Raw genomic sequence first — 17,800 nt, forward strand, 5'->3', positions numbered from 1 at the left:
AATTGTTTATTTTTGTAAGTTATTATATGTTTTTGTACATTTATTTCTTCCAGTGATTGACTGTGGCACACCATCTGGTGTCCCTGGAGCTGTCATACCTGCAGGCATCCAAACAACCTACGGCACACAGTTTCAATTTGTCTGTAAGAACCAGTACACAAAAGAGGGAACATCCAGTCTAAATAACGATACTGTTCAGTGCAAGAGCAATGGCTACTGGGGATGGGGCACTCTCAGGTGTCTTGGTGAGTAACAGATTTATTATATGAATACTGGTAGATACTATCATGTCTCAAAACTCAGAGCTCATGGCTAATCTTTTTACTTCGGTTGTCAGATGATGGCTAGATTGAACATACCTATTGCCAATTATGTTACATTTTCACTCACTTATGATACATATTTTGGGTTGGACTGTATTTTGGTTTGATACCCATGTATATAAGTCAACATTTTTATCAGTATTTCTTGGTCTTGTCATGATCCTTGGTTTGTCTACATTTTTACATACATAACTTCGGTTGACACATGATACAACTGAACTACTTTTCTAAGTGACATTATATCAAACTCACTCACTCATTATCAATGTTTGCCCTAGGTAATACTTGCAGTGACCCTGGTCGACCTGTGGATGGCACACAACATGCAACCTCTTATGAGGAGAATAATCAGGTCAACTATACATGTAATCGCCCAGGCTACACCCTACAAGGTGCCACACCCCTCACCTGTATACTCGACATTGGTTTGAAGTGGAACCGACCTGTCCCCACATGTGTTGGTAAGTCATTTAACCTATCTGGTATATTACTGATCCAAGCTTTCCATGATGAGACAGTCAACTGTAAACAGAACCAACCTCAATAATATAAAAATATCAGTTTTGAATGATGAGTATAGAATACCGTATTCGACGTAATAAGCGCCCTGCTCTAATAAGCGCCCATGGCGATATTTGCTAATATATTGGCTAGTGAACAATCCCAATTAGCACCCTTCCGATTAACCAATGTACACAAGACTTATTTATTCGTGTATTATGCGCACTCATGTGTTATATGTACCCTTAATTATGGAAATTAAATTCTGGAAAACTATATCTGTCGTATATAAACATTTCAGGGTGTCAGCATAGACCACAAAATTTACGTTCACCATTTACCAAAATAATATTCTAATATGCGCTCTTATTTCTAATTTTGAGAGTGCCCTGGGCGCTTATTACATCCAATACGGTAATTTAATTAATTCATACAATTATTGTTTATTTTCCTGCTACTGTAATACTTATATCTGTATTCATGTATGTGTTGTATACACGCCCCACACAAGGTTATGAGCCTTTGTACTGTGACATCATAATATGTAAGATTGCACTATGATGTCACAATAACGTCATACTATGTTATCGTGCACTATGATGTTAATATAGCATATTGGTTTACATGTACTCTTGAAAATCACATTGGTGAAACCGGTAGAGTAAATTAGAGAGGTCATCTGTAACTTTCATGTGAAGAGAAAAGTTATTTGGCACTAATACTTTGTTCATCTAAAATCTCATTAACTTACGTTCTACAATTGTTTAAAAGTAGTTGGGATAGTCAATTAATTAAAGCGTTGGCTTGTCATGTCTAAGTTCCGGGTTCGATTCCCCACATGGGCACAGTGTGTGAAGGCCATCCTTGGTCTTCCCTACTGTTATATGGCTGGAATGATGCTTTAAAAAAACAGCGTAAACCTCAGCTCATCACTCACCATTTTTTGGCTTACCTGGTATAGGCGTAAACCTTAACTCATCACTCCCCATCCTTGGCTTTAAAACCTAGTATGTACCGAGTACAGTCAAGTCTCGTTAATCCGACATCGTTGGTTGCACATGATTGTGTCGGATTAACGAGTATGTCGGATTAACGAAATTAAGTGATTTGTGATCGAAAATCGGACATCTTCACGATAGATAATAACCGTGTGTTTCCTCGTGTAAATGCAAGTGCTACTGTCTTAACAACTTGCTTCATCTACTTAAAATAGTCTGTCAGTGTTTTCTGTTTCTCACATTTTGAAGGCACATTTCTCAAAGTCCCCTGTTCGCTTGACGTTTAGGGCTGGTGGTTCTTCAGCATCAACATTGTCGAAGTGTAATTTCATTTGTTTCTTATAATAAAGCTGGAAATTCTTTATGATCCCGGCATCTAGTGTTAATTGTTAAAGTTAATCTCTGCAGCCGGTGCATGTCAAAACACGGGGTTGTGTACTCGCGGGCAGATGACCACGGAGTACGCTGACCACTGTGTCGGATTAACGAGACTGATTAATGAGTGATTTCAGTAATTCGTTGCAAATTAGGTGTGTCGGAGTCGGAGTGCGAGAATGTCGGATTAACGGGACTAAATAGCGCTGAATCAATCGGTTCCCATCATTTGTGTCGGATAAAGCCGAGTGTCGGATTAACGAGTGTCGGATTAACGAGACTTGACTGTATATAGGTGTAAAACAACTCACTCACTTACTATTATTGACTTACCTTGTATGTACCGAGTATATAGGCGTAAACCTCAACACATAACTCACAATTATTGGCTTTAAGACCTATTATGTACCGAGTATATAGGCGTAAACCTCAACTCATCACTCACAATTATTGGCTTACCTGGTATGTACCGAGTATATAGGAGTAAACATCAACTCATCACTCACAATTATTGGCTTTAAGACCTGGTATGTACTGAGTATTTAGGAGTAAACCTCAACTCATCACTCACAATTATTGGCTTTAAGACCTAGTATGTACCGAGTATATAGGTGTAAACATCGACTCATCACTCACAATTATTGGCTTTAAGACCTGGTATGTACCGAGTATATAGGCGTAAACCTGAACTCATAACTCACAATTATTGGCTTTAAGACCTCGTATGTACCGAGTATATAGGAGTAAACCTCAACTCATCACTCACAATTATTGGCTTTAAGACCTGGTATGTATCGAGTATATAGGAGTAAACCTCAACTCATCACTCACAATTATTGGCTTTAGGACCTAGAATGTACCGAGTATATAGGAGTAAACCTCAACTCATCACTCACAATTATTGGCTTTAAGACCTAGTATGTACCGAGTATATAGGAGTAAACCTCAACTCATCACTCACAATTATTGGCTTTAAGACCTGGTATGTATCGAATATATAGGAGTAAACCTCAACTCATCACTCACAATTATTGGCTTTAAGACCTGGTATGTACTGAGTATATAGGAGTAAACCTCAACTCATCACTCACAATTATTGGCTTTAAGACCTGGTATGTATCGAGTATATAGGAGTAAACCTCAACTCATCACTCACAATTATTGGCTTTAGGACCTAGAATGTACCGAGTATATAGGAGTAAACCTCAACTCATCACTCACAATTATTGGCTTTAAGACCTTGTATGTACCGAGTATATAGGAGTAAACCCCAACTCATAACTCACAATTATTGGCTTTAAGACCTATTATGTACCGAGTATATAGGAGTAAACCTGAACTCATCACTCACAATTATTGGCTTACCTGGTATGTACTGAGTATATAGGAGTAAACCTCAACTCATCACTCACAATTATTGGCTTTAAGACCTGGTATGTATCGAGTATATAGGAGTAAACCTCAACTCATCACTCACAATTATTGGCTTTAAGACCTGGTATGTACCGAGTATATAGGAGTAAACCTCAACTCATCGCTCACAATTATTGGCTTTAAGACCTTGTATGTACCGAGTATATAGGAGTAAACCCCAACTCATAACTCACAATTATTGGCTTTAAGACCTAGAATGTACCGAGTATATAGGAGTAAACCCCAACTCATAACTCACAATTATTGGCTTTAAGACCTGGTATGTACCGAGTATATAGGAGTAAACCTGAACTCATAACTCACAATTATTGGATTTAAGACCTCGTATGTACCGAGTATATAGGAGTAAACCTCAACTCATCACTCACAATTATTGGCTTTAAGACCTGGTATGTACCGAGTATATAGGAGTAAACCTGAACTCATAACTCACAATTATTGGATTTAAGACCTCGTATGTACCGAGTATATAGGAGTAAACCTCAACTCATAACTCACAATTATTGGCTTTAAGACCTCGTATGTACCGAGTATATAGGAGTAAACCCCAACTCATAACTCACAATTATTGGCTTTAAGACCTGGTATGTACCGAGTATATAGGCGTAAACCTGAACTCATAACTCACAATTATTGGCTTTAAGACCTCGTATGTACTGAGTATATTGGTGTAAAACTAGTGCACTCACTCAGTATTATTGACATACCTTGTATATAGGTTTTATATATGTTACCTTGTTGTTTTACAGATACCCAGAAACCTACATTCAGCAACTGTGTGGCCGAGAAAACTGTCAGTAAATACACAACAGCATCGAATGCTGTCACTCCTCCAACACCATCTGACAATACTGGCATCAAATCAATGACCATCACACCTACATGGCCTTCAGATCAGCTACTCATTGCATCAGAGGAAGACTTTGTATTCACAGCTGAAGACTTCAATGGCAACAAGGAATTTTGCACTACAAAAGTCAAAGTATTAGGTATTTATTCATTCTTTTATATAACCTTTATAGAATATCTCTTTTATTCACATATCATATCTTGTCAATTCTTTATTTTGAATTCATTAACTTTTTTTTTAATATCTGGAAAACATAATCACGTTCTGGAATCCATGGTATGACTGGAATTTTTGCTTTTTTGCTTTTGATAGAAATTCTTTCCTATAGAATATGTCATCTTCCTGAGGCAAGGGAGGTAATTGACAGACTTTTAAAGTCCAGTTTTTACCATTGCTGAACTAGGCTGGAATTTCTGGGCTCAATTGTAGTGCCTTAGTGACTTATGTCCCTTCTTTGTCCCTCCTATTGACAGATCAGATTCCATCTCTCATATCAATTGCATTTGCTTTAAACAAAATAGTGATGCCCAGTGAAGACAATATGATTGATAACCAAGATCTATTTTGTAATAAAATTGGTCTTCCTTCGCGCAGTGCGTCAAATCATGTGTGCACGTCACAAAGCTGTAATGAGAACATGACCTCAAGAAACAAACCAGCAGCCAGTTCCTTCCATCCTTGCCATTGTGAGCAATATCTCAGACAAAGTTGTCATGAGAACATGACCTCAACAAACATCCAGCAGCCTTTTCCTTCAATCCTTGCCATGATGAATAATATCTCAGATGTAGCTGTCATGAGAACATGACCTCAAAAAACAAACCAGCAGCCAGTTCCTTCCATCCTTGCCATGATGTATAATATCCCAGACATAGTTGTGATGAGAACATGACTTTGAACTGACAAACCAATAGTCAGTTCATGCCTTTTGATATGGTTTGTTTTACTTTTGACCTTTAATAAAATGTCAAATATATAAATGAAGTCTTCTTTATGACAGGTGTACTTGTATATATTCAATATGCACATAACTGACTTTGGTTCCAGCGGAGGAGGAGCTAGGTGAGATGTGACATGGACATATGGTGTTCTCTTCAGATGTTCTGTTTATATGTTCTGTCATTCCATGAGAAAACTTGACAGCTGAGAAGCAGTGTGTTGTTACTTTGTTGCTCTCTACTAACTTGTTCTCCCTGAATACTGTTTTCTAATTACAAAGAAATGCTCATGGTAGTCCTTATGAATAATGAATAGTTATTATTCATATTTACTCAAAAAGTTTGACAAGTGCTGTAAGGGAGCTTTGACTTACATCCAAATTTGGAAGCTGGGCATCAAGTGTTTTCTTTTAAATGTGATGTTTGCTGAGCACTTTTCATGTCACGTCTCTGTCTTTTCTGGGTTTTTTAGATGTGGATTTACTTTCTGCAGTTTTGTTTGATGAGAGGACTCACTATATTCTTAAAACAAATTCAAACAAATATCTCACACTTCCTGACCACAATAAACAGGCCTCGACTTTATCTAAAATAAATGCCCTGACCAATTATCTACAGCATTTTACCTTGAGCTATATTATATATAATGTGATTTCTTAACAATTTCATCCGCTATTGAACAAAGATCTTTTGGAAGTGACATTCATTCAGGTATCTGGCATGTTGATCCTATAGAAATATGAATCACAGGTTTCTGATTCGTGACTTGTGTATAACCTATCATTATAGCATTTGTTTTGGAAGATTTCTGCATGTGAATGACTCTAAAAGAGGTTTATTATGGTCAGTGCTGTTTCTCTCTTTATTGGATGACTCAGTCATACCATGGGTGTAAAATACAAACATGCTACAATGCACACGTCTGTGTTTTAAGATCAGTGTTACCTGATGTCCATTACCATATCCATACCTTGCCATGACAATAACTTTGTTGTCTGTCACAGTACTGACTTAAGATAAGGTATTAAGGAGTGAACAAAACTTGCTGTAATCTAGAATGATGCTATATTTTAAAAACATTTTCCGAATAATATGTGTGGCACAACCTTGCATGTGTCATTACAACTGGAAAAGAGGGCATGTGTCAATGTTTTTTTCTCTTCAGCTAATGGATGTGAGTAATGTTAGATTTACTCATATTTTTCAGACAGTACTGAGTAGCATTTATAGTTTCATGCAGTATATTTCTATACCCATTTATTAAATGCTTTCTTAGTTTTACTGTCTATTTCTTTCAGATGAAGTACCACCAACAATTCGATGCCCAGATCCAGTGGTAGAGGAATTCAAGGAAGAAACTGACCACAAATATTGGCAGTTTAGTGTATCTGCATTAGGTATGATTGTAAGTGATGACAGTGGCAGCACTCCCTCTGTTCTCTTCAACCCTCCAGCACTGAACATTTCTGCAGCCTTCATCAGCCAAGCCAACTTTGTTCAATGGGTCACAGCTACTGCAATTGATGCTGCAGGAAATAGAAACACATGCCGATTCCAGGTCATGGCAAAAGGTGGGTTTTAAGAAGGAATTGCCTATAATACTTAGCTTGGCATGCCAGGTTCCATGCAATTAACGAATCCACTAGTCAATAAAAGTTTTACCATCTAGATCAAACATGAGTTTAAAGGAGAAATAGCCAACAATAATAATCTAGGTATGTCAGATTTCTTTCAGTTAACATGTCCATACAAAATTGTCACTTTAAAGTCGTGTTTTGTCTAGAGATCCAAAGAAGGTCATAAGACCATCATTTCAGTTATAACTTGACAATGTTATTTTGAGGTAGGTCAAGTTCTATATCAAGATCAAAGGAAGATTTTAGGATGACATTGCTTCAACTGAAGCTTATCCATAGTGTCACTATAATGTCAAATTTCACAGTAGAGATCAATCTGGCTATACTTCCATGACAGAGACAAATGGCTCAATTTTAGGCTGGATCCTATTCAAATGTTCTAGCTTGGTATATTACAAAATGATAGGATACATGCTGTGGCAAAATTAGAATTCATATACAATATATGATACACAACATTTGGGAATGCAATGTTAATAAATGTGTACTTTTTTGTTAATTACACAAATTGAGTTGTTTTTCCTCCTACAAAATGTAGCAAGTATACTGTATTGTCAATATATAATAGACCATTTCTCATTTGTGCAGGTCCAGACTGGGAACTTACTAATAAATGATGAAGTGTTTGAATTTATCTAACAATTTGGCATATCATAAAATGTTTTTGTGTGTCAATACTGAGCTTGATGTTGTATCATTCTGAACATGAAGGATATCTATTCAATGGCTAGGCTCTACTTCTTTCCTTCCATGCTATATATCTTCATACAGAATAATTACTGTATGTTTGAATAAACATGTTATAACAATGCTCAAAATTAAGCATGACATCCAAGGGTCCTTGTCGTTACGCTGATTGTAATTATGAAAAAAGTATGGGCGCAAGCATTCAAATCCTATTATGACAAACTTAAAGGACCGCAGAACCCCTATGGATTTATAAATGCTTGTATGAAGTTATAGCATTTTTGATAGATTGTTTCATTTTAAAACTGATTACCCTTTTTCATACGGAAGTTGACTGGTCCATTCATGAAAAATCTAGGTTAAATATTATTTGAGCAAATGATTTTGAATTCATTGATTCCTGTTTACTTTCAGCTGCCATTTGTTCACCAATGTCCATCCCCAAGCCTGTGAATGGTCAGAAGTCCTGCACAGCCCTCATCAATAATGGTGGCTACAGATGCGATCTTACTTGTGATGCTAACTACGCCTTCTATGACCAGTCTAGCCAGACAACCGTGACTACTTCCTGTATCACAGATGGTCCGTTCGATAAAGCTGTGATTCCTGCATGTTCTTTCACACGTAAGTCACCAGGGAGAGCAGTAGTGTATGGTTTAATTTCTGGGTTGTTTTCTTTTATTTTCAAAATTTAAAGTTTGACCTTCTGGTTAGTAGGAGAATGATCTTATTCTTCTAACTTCGGTCCCCTGAGGTTCCAACAGCATTTCCTCCTCCAAACCCGTATTCACAGTAAACATGTTTCTGCCTTCTGTTTGTTTCAGAATCAGAGACGGCCAAATTCACACAGATCATCAGATTTTCTTATGATGCTAGTACAGCCAGTACTCTGGCAGATACCTGTAAGCAGGGCTATGCTACTATGATGACACCAGTACTCAACAATCAGAGAACAAGACTCAACAATTACTGTCTTAATTTACGAGAAGTGCCGACTCTTGTTCTCCTTATTGCCAGCCCACAGAATGATATTTCCATCAACACAGCTACAAACAAGGTAGGTCAACTACATGGACCTATTGGTTTTCATTGTACTCTTTATCTGAAAGCACAGTTTTTGATTACCTGGATAAACTGAGTTGCCCTTCAATAAAGCACCACCACAAGGACAGATTAGGTCCCCGGTTACCCATGTTTGTCGTAAGAACTGACCCAAGGAAATCTAGTGGTTTCACTATGTGACTTGACTGATACTGTGGATGGTTGCTCATACTGTCATCTGCTTGTTTGCCTGGCTCAGAATTGATTACGTACAGGCAGCAGTGATATAGCTGTGATACTGATGACTGCAGCGCAATACAACATTTGCTCGCAAAATCAGGCACTGTTCATAGTTCAACATTACCTATCTGGATTTCTATGACTTGTAAACTTGACGTTATGTGTTGGCATGTTGATTTGGGTATGGTAATGTGTTTTATGAATTTTGACTTTTTCACTCTGATGTTATATTGAATTATGTTCAATAGATGGGAAATTATGTGTTTATCTAATAGATGCATGATGTTGATTCAGAAAAGATGTTACCATCATGTATTACTATTTACTTGCCTTGATATCCAATCGATTCTAAAATCATCTCTATGTTTGGTTTATGTATTTTATTTCATGTAGCCTCTCAGACAATCAGCCTGCTTAAAACACACCTGGCCTCACTAAGCCATACTTCATAGAAACCTCAAAAACAAACACTGATGAGACTAATTCTTTGCTGCAGGTTATAATCAACCTCACTCTGATTTATGAGGGGCGAGACACAGCCTTGCTGGCATCTTGTGCGACTCTAGTGGACACAATACTGAAGGACTTCAACTTTGATGAGACAAAAGCAATTGCAGGGTATTCCAGTCAGCTGCTTCCTGTCTCCTGTCCAGCTATCAACTCCACGTCGCCGGGGATAGAAACCTTCCGGGATTTCAGTTGTGCTTCAAACAGAAAGAAACTTACTCTGGGAAGCCTAATTGCTTGCTGTATGTACCAGACATATATCTTATGTATTAGGTTATTTTCTTCAGTAGTATCACTCGTAGTATTCATTCAAAGCATAACCCACAGGTCTGTTACTATCCTTCAATTGTATAACTCAAGGCAATCATCCAATGTTTATTATACCCCCAACTTAAAAGGGTGGGGAAATATGGTTATACAAAGGAATTTCGTACATCCGTCCTTCCAAGGACATTTTTTGTGTGCGACCTATAATTAGAAAACAACTTCATGGATTCTTTTCAAATTAGGGGAACAGTTTCCATGCTTATAGCAGAGGTGCAGTGCAAAGTTTAACTATGATATGTGTATTCTGAAAAAAATATGATATTTCTGATGTTATGAACTTTGATTATATCTTTACTTCAACACTTGTGAAACCTATAACCTAAAAACTATGTCATGAATTCTTTTCCATTTGGGGGTATAATTTCTATACCAATAGGAGAGGTGCAGTGGAAAGTTTGATTTTCATAAGTGGATTTTCTGAGAAAATATTGCTTTTTTTCATGTTTTGAACTTAGAAATATCTTGGAGTCAAAGTCAGGGGTTTAGTAAGCCCTGCTAACATTTTGTCTTGTTCATAAACAATTTTAGTTCAGTCTGTTTGAGATTATTGAGCTTGTCATGTGATAGTCCAACATGTCGGTCTCAGGTGTGAATATCTCCACCACAGACATGACCAGAGGGATAAAGTTAAATCTTGAAATGCTGAATACCAACAAATAATCCCAGTACTAAACTCTTGATAGGGTTATTCTGAGTGTCCACATTATGACATGTGACTGACAGCATGGACTGACACAAGTCATACAAATAATGCTAATATCGTAATTGAACTGACATATGTTCATCTTCATTTCAAGATTTAAAAACAAAATATTTCCAGAAGTTGGGTTCTGTGTGTTTTAATTGTACAAACCATTTGAGTATCCCAATCAAAAGTTATGTAATTTACATTGTATTGGTGTTGCTGTTTGACTGGAAAACTCAACTTTGAAAACACATCAAACCTTTCTTTTAATCAGTGCATAGAATGATTACAAGACCAATATTTTGTGTCAAAAGAAGGATGATTTTTTTCTAGGAACTATATAATAATACTCAACAAAGCTAAAAACGATTTTTGGTGGATTTTGTTTATATTTAGATGTTATTTCTATGTTAACATTTTTGTTTCTAGTGAGATGTCCTGTTGGTACTTACAACTCTGGAGGAAATACATGTACCGCTTGTCCTCTTGGACAATACAATGATGTAGAGGGTGCCACCACCTGCAAGGACTGTTCAACTGGCCAATGGACATTCAGTATTGGGGCTAGCTCTAACCTCATGTGTAGACGTAAGCACTACCACTTTTAACAGATCTGAAATCTTTTGTATTTTATTTTTAACAGTAAAAACTATACTGGGAATAGAAAGTAAGAAGGATATGTCTTGCCTTCATATACCATGCTGTAACAATCTATTATCTGAAACATCAGGTAACATGTTGTGGTTATACCCCAAATTGTTTAGCTGAACGAAGTTTAGGTATGGGCCACTAAACATGAACTAGTTTTACTCTTATCATGCAGTTATGACTGTGGACAGGTAACTGCTATGGGTTATTTGGGTCTGCACACCTGTGTAATAGGTCACATTCCCCATACTTTGGCTTATATACACAACTCTCCTCTATCAGGAACATGGTGTACTGGTATTGACAATGGATATGTCAGTATAATTATATATGTAGTCAATATTTTGACTGATGTGTACTCATATTTTTAGTCATGATTGTTTACTTACAATTTCAGCTATGTGTGGTTCTGGCACATTCTCTTCCACAAGACTCCCGCCATGCAAAGTGTGTCCCTTGAATACAATTTGGGTTAACAGCACCTACTGTCGTTCATGTGGCGCCAATGAGATCACCCGTGTCTATGCTGCTACCGAAGCTAGTCAGTGCAAGGGTGAGTTTATATATAGAGGGGGAATGGTATGATTTCCTATTGAGTAAGTGAGTGAGTTTCCACACTATTTCAGTTAAATCATGGTGAGTAAGCTCAATGTGGGGTGAAGTGAGGTGAAAGGGGTTTTAAAGTCGCTTGCGAGATAAATGCACTTGTATAGTGATATACATGTATTAGGGCTGGGACAATACACCAACTGTGCGATCCGATACGTATTACGAAACCTTGCTCGCGATCCTATACATATCATGATACTTGCATATGCTCTTTTCAGTGGTGTGTAAGCCATCTTTTTCATAGACAGGATAGCCAAATACCTGGCACACTGACGATTTACTGTTGGCAGTGTCAATTTTTACTTTGTGTGCGATTGTGATCGATACTTTTATCGAGAAGTAAAAAGGCACGATCCACCAATGCATCAGTGTATCGTCCCACTACTAGTATGTATCTGTTTGTGTTTTACTGTTTGTACCAGTCCATAGTAATGCCGGATTCCTAGTGCTAGTCCACTGAGATATTACTGCAGTTTTAACATGGATACCCCATTCAGACACAGTATACTAACCCCAAGACAACCAGTCCTTGTTTTTTTCTCTTTATGGTGAGCGCCAGGCAGGGAAGCAACAAATAACATCTTTTAACATTATTTGGTATGATATGGCCAGGGATTAAATCACCAGCCTTCCACTCTCTAGGCAGATACTCAGTCCACTGCTGTGACTTGACCACCGAGATGGTTGCCTAAAGTGAGAACATACTCGTGTGTGTGCGTGCATGTGTGCATGCATGATTTTCTTTAACTCTGCACTCAGCAATATTTCACCGACATGACAGCAGCCTGTTAATTCAATAAAAGGTGGGGACTGGATGATCCAGTCACCTGGGCCACCACATCCGATGTGGTCCATATATTAGGGATTAAAAAAAAATGCCAGTTTCTCTCATGCTTGTCAATGTTTGTTTATGCAATTTTTATCCTCTTTCTAGCCCAGTGTGGAGCAGGAACCTACAATGCTATTGATGGTCATGCTGAATGCATACCGTGTCCTATAAACTTTTACCAGGACCAAGTTGGACAAAAGACTTGCAAGGCATGCTCAACCAATGAAGTAACAGCTGGGCCAGGCTCAACAGCGCAGTCGAACTGCACTAGCGGAGGTAGGTATTTATAAACAAGACTTTTACCTGGGGAAGTAACAATAAATCTATGCACTGGCTAATTACATTTTGTACAGTATTATATTAATCGATATGATCTTCTGAATTGGTTACCTTTAAGTCACTTTATAAAGCACATTATCTGAAAATGATTTGAAGGTTAGAATGTAGAACAAGGCATTAACCCAGGGAATACAATATTATTACAAACTATACAAGTAGCAGAAGTACGTATGTATCAGTAAATCATGTTTCCAGTATCAATATGCAGAAATGTATGCACTGTAATCATAATATTTTGCAAAACAATGGTATTCATCCCAAACTGTTTGTCTCCCATATACAGCTCTGTCTCCTGTGTGCACCAACTACTGTCAGAATGGAGGATCTTGTAGTGTTATCCGACACAGTCCCTCCTGCTCTTGTCCAGAAGGTGAGATTGAATGCATCTGCCAGTCCTTGTGATGGCAATTGCCTTTGATGAACTTGCCTGTTGTAGGTTGATTCAAAGGTGAAGCATTATATCTAAAAGATATCTTTTTTAGTTGTTAAAAGTAATAACTAGTTTCATGTTAATGTGTGAAATTGAATGCTAAATGTGACCTTTTCTTTGAATGCCTCAATACCAGGAATGTAACGTTCCACCGATACATCGGTCCATCTATAATATTCCCTGACGATATGATACGATACAATACGAGAAACACACATACCTGTGACATCCCTGCTGAATACACATTGCCAGATACAGATAGTACAAGATGGCAGGGGATAGATTTCTGTTAAAAACTTGCAACCTATCGTTGATTGTGTGTATTTCTGTATTTGTGACTGGAAGGTCCTATGATAACTTAAGTTCTATGTTTAAAGGGACCTGACGTCAACCGTTGTGAAGCTTTTGTTTGTAAACACTAGCTGATAACCCCCGAGCTTACTCGGCTCTGCGCGCCTTATTGCGTTTCTGCTCCAGTGACCACACCGTCGGTGTAGGCTTATCACAAGTCCAGACTTTTCTCATGTTTGTAGACAAACACTCTTATTCTAAAATAAGAACAGACAGCACTAATGCCAGCCTACCGGTGTGCTTTACATATTGTTTGGCATAACTATAAAGATATACTACTAGAACTGCGGCAGTTGGGTGCATGACACCATATAGCTTAAGACATCAAAGTGAACGTATTGCTAGCTTTCTGTAGGTTTTTGACGACAGGACGTGGAGGATAAATAAGCAAATGGAAATAGTTTTTCACATTTTCGGATATTTTCTCAATGAAAGTTAGGCATTTCATGACGTGTGTTTATCTAAATGTGTAGACACGTCCAAAATGAAACCGATGGAAAACACACGAATGCACTGTGTAAGTTGTGACAGTGTGAGGTCCAGTCTGCTGGCCCAGGGATTCCTGGAAAGGAGAGTGTTTAGCTTCATATGACCGATGCATACTTTGATAAACACTGTCTTCTAATCTAATCAAGCTGGTAATTAGTATTCTGTAATTCATCCGTAAGAAAAACACACAAGCTTTCACTTCAATTTGCTTCTTATAAAATACAAGACTGAATCAAGTTTATTCTGTGCAGCACTTGCATTGTCGGCTTCATTGTGAAGAGCTCTATTGTTTTGGTTTGAGAATTGCATCGGTCATGTGACATCACACTTGGAAATTATTTCATCCATGATTTAAAAACACACAGAACCGTCGACATACTGTTCCTTCATTATAAGGCACATGCTTGGTGTATGTGAGGAAGTTTTCATGTAATAGTTGATTCTGGGAAAGAAAAGCCCAGTTTATGAAAATTGGATTTTGTTTTATGCCAGATAGGAAACACTCAGTTTCAATGGACTGTACAAGATATATATTTGTGTATGATGCAAGCTTCTATACAGAATCCTTCTGTTGAGCAGGGTATTCAGGACAGCGGTGTGAGATTGGAGACAACCCTTGTGCCTCTAGTCCATGTTACAATGGCGGGGCGTGCAACATCCTCAATGTGACAACATATTCCTGCAGCTGCCCAGCAGGTAAGACTCTAAGACAGTTTGAGGCAACAGCTCCACATTCCAGAATTCCCTTTCTTCTTTATGATAAAGAATCCACTGCATACTGGTGGTTAGGGAAACTACAATTTACTAAATATTTAGACTACACTCTAGTGGTCTGAGAGGACAATAGGATGACTGTTCTCTTGTAGACATGTTTCTGTGTTGAGGCACTAGTGATTTGAGAGGACAGTACCAAAGGGGCACTAATTGCTGGCTCCTTCCCGGCTGTCTAACACTGCCCGCTAGGGATCACTAGCTGCCATCAGTCAATTTTCTCGCAGCAAGAGAGGGATGATCAGTTGAGTTGCAAGAAAACATCCATCAAAGGATTAACCATCAACCTGAGTCAAGGGAATTAACTGACTATAAAAGTCCAGTTTCCACCCTTACCGAACTAGCCTGGAATTATGGAGCTATATTTTGGCCTAACTAACAAGTCTATGCATAGTCCAAGCAAATTCGCATAACCGATATTGACATCTGGTTTGTAAACTGCCGTGCAGATTTCAGTCAATTGCAGGATTTGCAAAGCATGTGTACCGCCAATTCGGCGTCAACAGATGTCTTCCAAATCTGTTCATGTTTTTAAACTATGTGCTCAGATGATCGGATACACTTCGCGAAGTAAGACCCTTTGTATGACAAAATAGAGGTTGATTATTGATCAGATCGTCTTGAGTGTTTGTTTGAAGCAAATGCAAATGACATGAGAGGTGGAATCTGATTGGTCAGTACCGGTAGGAGGGACATAGAAGGGACATAACTTGCAATAGCCACTGGTGGTGCTACAAACAAGCCCAGAAATTCCAGCCTAGTTTTTAGTGTTTAGCTTCATATGACCAATGCATACTTTGATAAACACTGTCTTCTAATCTAATCTAGCAGGTAATTAGTATTCTGTAATTCATCCGTAAGAAAAACACCCAAGCTTTCACTTCAATTTGCTTCTTATAAAATACAACACAGAAATTCCAGCCTAGTTTGGCAAAGGTGGGAACTGGACTTTTACAGTCAGTTAATACCCTGCCTCGGGAAGATGATGATTAACCGAAATTACATTGATTGATTAATCACTGTTATCTTGCACAGTGGATTTGTCATAAGTGAGTGTTTATTTGTGAAGGTTTACTAAAGCAGACAGGATACACCCATATCTGGGAGTGAAGTAAAAACAAATCATTTTGTTCAAAGGATTTACCTATAATACATTGATTGATGTGTTACAAGTCAAAATAGTGTAAACGGAAATTGGACACGACCGAGCAAGTGACTTCTCAAAACTTTGTCAGCATAACCGATGCTTCCCAAAAGATACCTACATTTCCTTATTATTTCCAAGGCAAAACTGTATATCATTTTGTTGATCAATGCGACAAATGTGCTTACGGTTGGAGCAGCACGGGTCGTGAATTAGTTGAGATTTCTGGTATATCATCTGGGAAAACAACAGTAACAAAGCCAGCGACCATTGCTGTATATCAGTGCCCCTTTAACTGTTCTCCTGTAGACAATATTTCTGTGTTTAAATATTTCCAGTTGTCTTAGAGGATAAAATTTTTGACTGTTGCTCAGTGGACTGTTTGTGTGTTTAGGCACCAGTGGTCCGAGATGTGAGACTGATGTTAATGACTGTACTTCAAGCACATTGTGTCAGAATGGAGGCATGTGTCAAGACCAAATCAACACTTTCAAATGTCTCTGCAAAGATGGATTCACAGGAACAATGTAAGTAGTGAAAAATACCTCTATCTCATACAGTGTAACTACTGATTTACAGCGTAGAAATGGTAATACTGTAGGGTGTGATAGGGTGTTATATGATTTCTCATTTATAATAGAGAAATGAATGTTTGAAATGATCTTATGTAAAGAATGCAGTATATTGTTGGTTAAAGCACTCATTTGCTCACAAAAATATATACTGCTTTCATGAAAACATTTGACTGTGTTTTGGAAGGAAGCTCTCTTTGTTTTGATCTTTGTTCTAGTACATTTGTTATGTATGTGAAGCTAACATGACTACTTTAAGACATTGCACATGTATGATTAATTGATCACTTGCTTGCATAAACATGACACAGGTCATTCTACTGAAAATCAAACTGATTGGAGTCTCTGGAGTTTTGGTGTAACAGTCATTGCTGCACACTGTAGTGACAGTAGGATATGCCAGCTATTCATCAAAACCTTGTTTTTCATTCATGCATATAAACATGCAGTACATCTCTGTAGTACATGCAAGTTGTAGCCAACAAATTAAGCCCAGTCTTACTGAAGTCTTTGTAACCATGCCTTCTGCACAGTTAGAAAGTAAGGTCTTTGACATGTGAATTCTGTTTATACCCAAACACGAAGTAGATTTGCTATTTCATACCATCACACAGAAAACTCATGCATTGTACTATTTTTGCTTGTTATTGCAAAAACAGTCACAGATGGTTAAGAAATTATTTTGGGATGGAATTTTGTACTATTAGCACTTTCTGATAATCCAAATAATGAAACACTTGAGGAATGACAATGATTACATCATATCATTACATACAACCAACCTTTAAATCCTAATAGTGATAATTTCTAAGACATTCTTCAGTCCATAATGTAAGAAAGTTAGTCTCAATAAATGACACTTTACTATACAAATGGATTTTCATACAGTCATTAGCTAATATAACTGCATTGTTTTACAGTTTTAGGGGTTTGCCAAGGTAAAGTTGTATGGTATAGGGAGAGATTATCTGTCTGTCTGTGTCAGTCATATCACATGTAAAGTAATATGAATTGTCTATATGATGGTTTCCCATCTGTTTTCCTAGGTTGTGAGTTCCCAGAATTTCTTGTGTTA

The 17,800-nt window shown here is 37.7% G+C and overlaps 1 protein-coding gene across 6 annotated transcripts in view; it reads left to right on the forward strand.

Moving 5' to 3' along the window:
• LOC124140301 overlaps positions 1–17,800 on the forward strand; it is a 98,267-nt gene that overhangs the window by 41,534 nt on the left and 38,933 nt on the right. For all 6 annotated transcript variants that reach the window (XM_048400964.1, XM_048400963.1, XM_048400968.1 and 3 more), the window contains 13 exons: positions 54–245; positions 602–784; positions 4,381–4,620; positions 6,718–6,990; positions 8,158–8,367; positions 8,568–8,800; positions 9,521–9,773; positions 10,973–11,131; positions 11,589–11,744; positions 12,735–12,905; positions 13,252–13,338; positions 14,818–14,934; positions 16,548–16,680. In XM_048400964.1, coding sequence (XP_048256921.1) covers positions 54–245; positions 602–784; positions 4,381–4,620; positions 6,718–6,990; positions 8,158–8,367; positions 8,568–8,800; positions 9,521–9,773; positions 10,973–11,131; positions 11,589–11,744; positions 12,735–12,905; positions 13,252–13,338; positions 14,818–14,934; positions 16,548–16,680 — 2,407 coding nt within the window. The remainder of the gene's footprint in view (positions 1–53; positions 246–601; positions 785–4,380; positions 4,621–6,717; positions 6,991–8,157; positions 8,368–8,567; positions 8,801–9,520; positions 9,774–10,972; positions 11,132–11,588; positions 11,745–12,734; positions 12,906–13,251; positions 13,339–14,817; positions 14,935–16,547; positions 16,681–17,800) is intronic.

This window comes from Haliotis rufescens, unplaced genomic scaffold, assembly GCF_023055435.1.
Source record: "Haliotis rufescens isolate VD_foot unplaced genomic scaffold, xgHalRufe1.0.p SCAF_20, whole genome shotgun sequence".
NCBI classification, from domain to species: Eukaryota; Metazoa; Mollusca; class Gastropoda; order Lepetellida; family Haliotidae; genus Haliotis; species Haliotis rufescens.